General features: G+C 34.5%; 1 protein-coding gene across 4 annotated transcripts; it reads left to right on the top strand.

The window, feature by feature from the left end:
- Positions 1-1,237: 1,237 nt before the first annotated feature.
- LOC110641576 (uncharacterized) lies at positions 1,238-4,303 on the top strand. 4 transcript variants are annotated; one of them, XM_021793355.2, is made up of 5 exons: positions 1,238-1,404; positions 1,513-1,786; positions 1,875-1,960; positions 2,102-3,238; positions 3,404-4,303. In XM_021793355.2, the coding sequence occupies exons 2-5, from the start codon at positions 1,546-1,548 to the stop codon at positions 4,130-4,132; spliced, it is 2,193 nt and encodes a 730-aa protein (XP_021649047.2). In that variant the 5' UTR covers positions 1,238-1,404; positions 1,513-1,545; the 3' UTR covers positions 4,133-4,303. The 4 variants fall into 4 exon arrangements, with proteins under 4 accessions (XP_021649047.2, XP_021649048.2, XP_057995932.1 ...); XM_021793356.2 differs by having other exon boundaries at positions 1,238-1,786; positions 3,404-3,639; positions 3,733-4,303; XM_058139949.1 differs by having other exon boundaries at positions 1,238-1,786.
- Positions 4,304-6,474: the final 2,171 nt, after the last annotated feature.

The raw sequence follows: 6,474 nt of genomic DNA, 5'->3' as shown, positions 1-6,474 counted from the left end.
AACTAGTTATCCTCTATATTTTAGTAAAATGTGTTGTTTATATATATATATATATATAAAGAAAAAAATCTTACATAGAGGATTAATAAAAAGAAAAAGTGGGGATTTAGATTAATCCCTGATATATTAATAGGGCCACATATAACGTTTCAGTTTTCTTTAATGATCTAGCTGTAATCTGCCCCTTGATCCCATGGAAAGGGCACACTTGAAGCGAAGGAAACGCATCGCAATCAAGGGAGAAATCTAAGAAAGAAAAAATTTAATTAATTAAATCCAATTAAGGAATAGTTAATGGTCCTCCCTGTCAAGTGTCAACACTCAACAGTGGGATTGGTTGGAGCCTGAGGCCGTGTAAGCTGCAACAGTGAAGTGGGATTTTATAATAATAATAGAACACTACAATTTTTTTTTTTTTATTTCCATGACATTGTTTTCTTTGTCTTAACTTGTACACTGTCAGCCTTCCGGCGCATGATGCTCCAATATTTTTTTTCTAACAGTAATGGACAACTCCAATATGTTAATTAGATTGCGCGCCCTAACATTAATAATAATAATAATAATAATAATATATTTCACTCGTAAATTCTGTGTTGATCATTAGATTAGGTTCAAAATTAATTGTTATCATTTTAAATGTTGGTTTTATAATTAACTCTTCTCATAAAAAAGAGCTTACTTCGTTTAAAAAATGGGATCACATTATTAATTGGATATTGATATATTAAATAAAAAAAAATTAAATTTATAATCCACTTATCCTATTTTATTTATTATTTTAATTTTTAATTTATATCATATGATGTTTATATCAAGCTAATTCGAAAAAATTCATGTCACTTGAAGATTTTTTTTCTATAATTATGTAATTGCTTAATATATAGTCTGTTTAACATTGAATTTAAAAAATTGAAAGTGTTTTTTTAATTAAAAATATTATTTTAAAGACTATGAAAAAAATAATTTAAAAAAAATTATTTTATTATTTAATATTTTTATAATTAAAATTTATTAAATTTAATTTTTAATTATTTTTTAATACCCTCCATCTTAAAAAAGTGATTTTCTTTCTAAGTAATACCAAATGGCCTATAGTTTTGTTGGACTACTCGTTCTTCGCAGCGGTTCGTACTTGATGTATGACATGTAAGAGAAATTTTTATTTAGCTTGATTTATTATATAATTATAAATTATAAATATAAGATATTCATAAACAGACAATCAAACGAGAGAGAGAGAGAGAGAGAGAATAACATAATCTATATGTCAACCCACGAACACCCTTTTGTTGCACTTAATTCCTCAAATCAAATGTGGCTGATTTCTGCTTCATGGATCCTTTTTTCGGCTTCTTTTTTCAGCTTTCTTCCTCAAAAACACAATCCCTATCTCTTTAATATGTAAGACTAACTCCTGCTGCAACTGTTTTTACTTCCTCTTGTTATCACTCCGATTTTTTCTCATTTCTATAACCTTTCTTTTTCTTGACTCTCTTCTCCATTGAAAAGCTAAAGAAAAAGAGAAGATTTTTACTACTAGAGATGGGAAAGGAATGGTATTGGGTTGCTGGAAAATCCTCCAAGATAGGAGGAGTTGGAGGAGGAGGAAGACTAGATAAAGACAGGGCAACCAATTTTTCTGGTTGCATGTGTTCTGTCTTTCAGTTATTTGATTTCCATCAATTCCAGTTTCCTTCGCACCAGCAGCAGCCTTCATTAAAGCCCGAATCTTTCCTTTCTCAGCCAGAGCCTGAGCCTGAGCCTGAGCTCCCAATCTCCAAAGGTTTAATTTCTATCTACTCTCCCTCGTTTAGTTTTCTTTTTGAGAAATTATGAGCATCGGTTCTTTTTTTGTTTCCCTTTTAAGTCAGGTGCCGAAGCACCAAGGAATAGCTTGGAATCAGACGAACCTTCATCGCCAACGATTGAAGCAGAAGATAAAAGTTTAAATATCCCAGTAAGCATAATTGCTGTGCCATTTACCTTTTCTCAGTATTTTAGAATTGTGTTCTTTCTAAAGATTCTTGTTTTTGAAAAGTGAGCAATCATGATGATAATGATAATCTTGTTTTTTATTATCCTTTTTGAAAATATCCAGATGGGTATTCAAATTAAAACAAATGTAGATGGAAATTCAAGTGTACAAGGAGCTCCAAAAGATTCTTCTTCTTCAGAAATCAGCTCTTCCCCAAGTACCAAGACCCCAAATTTGGTTGCTAGACTCATGGGTCTTGATCTTCTTCCTGATCAAAGCTACTCTCCAACATTTTCTTCATCAACTCTTGGGACACCAAATCCTCGAGGGAAGTATCATTTACACCACCATTTTCGACATCGACAGTTTCTACAAAGCAAACCAAGTAGCCACAGAAGTGGTTTGGACAGTGATTTTTCCGGTGCTCTTTCTTTGCCGGAGACTCCGAGAATATCATCAGCTAGAAGATCAGATGTGGAACACCGTTTATCGCTTCAAATCAACAAAGAAAACCTGAGCCCTAACGAAGAACTGGTTCTCTCTCGTATCTCATCGTTGAAACGAAAAGAACTTAAAACTGAAGACGAGAATAGAAGTCCAGGCCACTATGCCAGACAAATTGTGAAGCAGGTCAAAGAAAGCGTTAGCAGGAAAGTTGGGTTGGAAATTACAAACACTGTAAAAAACAGAGAGCGAGCAAGCGGAGATGAGCTTGTTATCCAATTGAAGTCCAAGAAAATGAGCAAGGTTCTAACCAAAGTCAATGATGGTTCAAGTCCAGGCCAGCACTCAACAGCTTCTTGCTCACCAAGACTCAAATTCTTGGAACCGAGGAACAGGCCAATCTTTGGTGTACCGTCCGCCAAGGAATACAGTATTTCTCAATCTCTAAAACCATCAATTTCAGCACATTCACTGGTCAATACCAAAGCTCCAACAAAGCCTAAGTTGCGGCCGATGCAACAGCAAAAGTACCATCACCACCATCGACGGAGACCTATCAAGAAGTGTAAGAAAGTTGCTGAGGAGAGGTTTGGTCCACCACTTAGTCTCACGAAACCTCCGCAAAGTTCGGATGCTATACGAAAAAAGCGGGAAGAATCATTTGTGCGTCCAGCAGTAGCAACCGTAGAAAACATTCCTGACGAGAATTGCAAGAAAACCCCGTTATCAAATGACCTGCTCAACGCTACCTTCCCTACCCTCCTTCCAGTCAGGAATGATCCTACTCTTCCAGCCACAAAGATTCCTCAAAAACCGGTATATAACTGTATATGCACCCATTTCCTCGATTTTACTTATTTTCTGTAGAAGTTAATTAAGTTGAATATCTATTTCTAGTCCATTAACTTCACCATTCTCAGGTAATATTCCTTGCTTATTTTTGAAGTATACTGAAGTTTGTGACATGCCCTTGTGTTATAGGCACCAAATGCTCAAGAATCGAAACGTATCTCCCCCTTATCTAGTTGTTCGAGCCATTCGTACAAACAACAAGAAGCGCCCAATGCCCGAGGAAGCAACGAAAAGTGCAACAACGGGGACAGGTCTAACGGCGCAGCTGCCACCACCAAAGATAGAGCAGCAGCAGAATACGAGTACATCACTAGAATACTAAGACGTACTGGCATAGATAAGGATACCCCAGTGTCGTTTACTAGGTGGTTCTCTCCATCCCATCCTTTAGAACCTTCAATTTTTTACTATCTTGATCTTGATTACTTCACCGCTACTTCCCCTGCCTCCACCAGCAGTGAAAGGTACGCATATGGTCAACTCAGCCATAGGTGTAATAGAAAGTTACTGTTTGACCTTGTGGATGAAATATTGGCGGAGATTTTAAAGCCTTACAAGAACTTGAAGCCTTGGGCTACCTCATCATCAGGCAGTAGAGGTGGTAGAGAAGACGCGCAGGGCTCACATTTAATTGATATGTTATATTCTAAAGTTAGAAGCTTCCCCTGCGCTGATTGTCGCGTTCTTGAAGACATTGATGCATTAGTAGACAAAGACATGCCACTGTTGAAGCTGCAGACCGAGGTGGCCTTTGGTGACGAAGGAGAAGGGATTGTCACGGAGATAGAGAAGTATATATTGGACTCGATAATACATGAAACGGCTGCGTTTTTTTGTGATGATGAGCTGAGGGAGTAGTAGTATTAAAACGACATGGCGTTTTCTAGACTGAGACAGTTTAAAAGACACGGGAAACTCGCGTGAAGAGATGCTATTCGTTGGAGTAGCTAATAATATCTCCTTTGTAAAGAGGGTTTGAGTCCCACTTCTGAATATTATACAGTAATTTAATTCTTTTTAATCTTTAAAGTGGTTTAATTAGGATAATAACTGAATAGAATAAATTTGTAAAAATAAAAATTTTATGTAATGGGGATAATTTAAATAATTCAATTATAGAGAAAAATAATTGATTAGAGATTTTATAAAAACAAATTCTACATAAAATTTTTTAAAAATCAATGAATGAGTTATTCCATTGCTCTCATACTAAAAAAAGGTGAAATTTTCCATTAATTAATTGTTCAACAATGATGTATTACCAGCAGAATCGATATTTAATGGCACTTTCAGTTGTACTACAAATTCCTAACCCAATTGATTAATGGGTAAAACTTAGGAAAAGAAGGCATTTCTTCCCATAAAAAAAGCAACCCATGCACATGATAAAAAAATGTAGAAGGAAATTAACTGGAGCATTATTTTTTGAATACGAAAGGGTAATTTTTTTGGTAAGATATGGTTGATGATTCGTGGAAGTTTGAGCTGGTAATAAAAGTACCGAAACGTGACAAGCCGATACTTACAAAGATTGTTTTTGGCTTTTGCTTTGATTCGAGACTACACACATCTATACATATAAAGCCATCCTAAAGTTGCAATATTAAGAATATAAGTTTCTTTGATTTTCTTTAATGCAAGGAAGAAAGCGTTCATTCAGAGCTTCTGCAACCTTTCTAACTCAATTCCAAACAAATTCAACAAGATGTAAATGTAAAAACTTTGTGGGTATTCAGAAACAAAAGCAAAGTCTGAATCAGAAGCAGTGTTATAATCATATTGCTTTTTGGGATCACTCATTCTTTAGGGGAGCATCCATATCTTCTGGTCCCTTTGTCCATATAATTAAAGGACTTAAATAAGGTAGAAAGTGGACATAGAGTAGCTTAGAGGGCCTTCAGTGCGAAGATTCCTGTAAATGTGTGTTATGCATCTGAGGCCCATTCATATGGTGTCGGTATAGGAGAAGAAGAGAAGGGAATAACTTAAAGATAAGAGAGAGAGAGGCTTCCACCATTTCTCAGTATATAGGTTACTCTTCCATTGCACAATCATGAGATTCTTAAACCATTTTGAATTGGCTGAAAGGGTCAATTATGTTCTCAAATATTTTCATTTCACTTTCTTTCTTTGAATTATCTTTCTGGTAAGAGCTCATAAGTGATGTGTGAATCTTATATTAACTGAGTATATAATCAATTTAAACACCTGAATGTAGGTAAAAAATTTCTCTACTAAATAAGGGAAATGGTATACATGGAGACTGAAGCCGGGAAACTTCAAATGCCAATGGAGAGAAAAAAAAAATCAAATGAAATTGGAGTTGTGAGTTGGCTGCTGGCCCACATGTGATGCGAGGCTTAATTGTGGTTTTTAATAGTGATGATGGAGAATAATTTTTACGTACATCTGGTACATACACTCAATTAATTATTAATTATTATTTTAATTAAAATTATAGTAAGTCCTATATAATAATATATATGTAATTTTTTATTAGTAAGATATTTATACACCTCAATGTAAAAAAGAAATTTCCGATGATAGAACACAAGGATGAATATTAAATGGTTAGAACTATCTCCCATTAAATGATGTTGGAACTCTTCGGGGTAAACACTTGCAACTTTTGGATCTGTTGTTTACTTCGCATAGATCTTTTCAGTTTTTCCTTTTTTTCACTCTCCTTATACTGCTGATTGATGCTCACTGCTCACAAATGATTCATTTGCTATATATAGAGAGAGAAATTAACCTATTACTCAAGATTTAAATTTTGTAGCTAGCACTTATAAGGTAATTTTTAAATAATTGATAAAGATAAGAGTTATATAATAAATAAATTTATTGCAAGAAAAATCTATTGAAAAACTGCTCAATTTCATAATAATTTTTATTTTATTCTCTCTTTTTCTTAAAAGGTTGAAATTTTAGTATATTTCTCACTCATTTAATTCTATGTGGCTAATGGACTTTTAAAAGTATAGATTGTAAACTGGCTTACCCATCAATGGCTGTAAAAAGAACATGTGGTCGACACCTCCAAGGATGAAGCTTAATGTTATTGATCATTAATTAATATGTTGAGATCCAGTTTCGCGCAAAACTTGGCAGGTTCTCTCCTGCACCCTATTCCTGACTATTACACTAACTCCAAAATCTAAATTGAATCTATTAGAAAAAGAGAGAGTGAGAGAGTG

The sequence above is a fragment of the Hevea brasiliensis genome, chromosome 17, assembly GCF_030052815.1.
Source record: "Hevea brasiliensis isolate MT/VB/25A 57/8 chromosome 17, ASM3005281v1, whole genome shotgun sequence".
Taxonomy (NCBI): Eukaryota; Viridiplantae; Streptophyta; class Magnoliopsida; order Malpighiales; family Euphorbiaceae; genus Hevea; species Hevea brasiliensis.
This window is presented reverse-complemented; position numbering and strand designations above follow the sequence as displayed.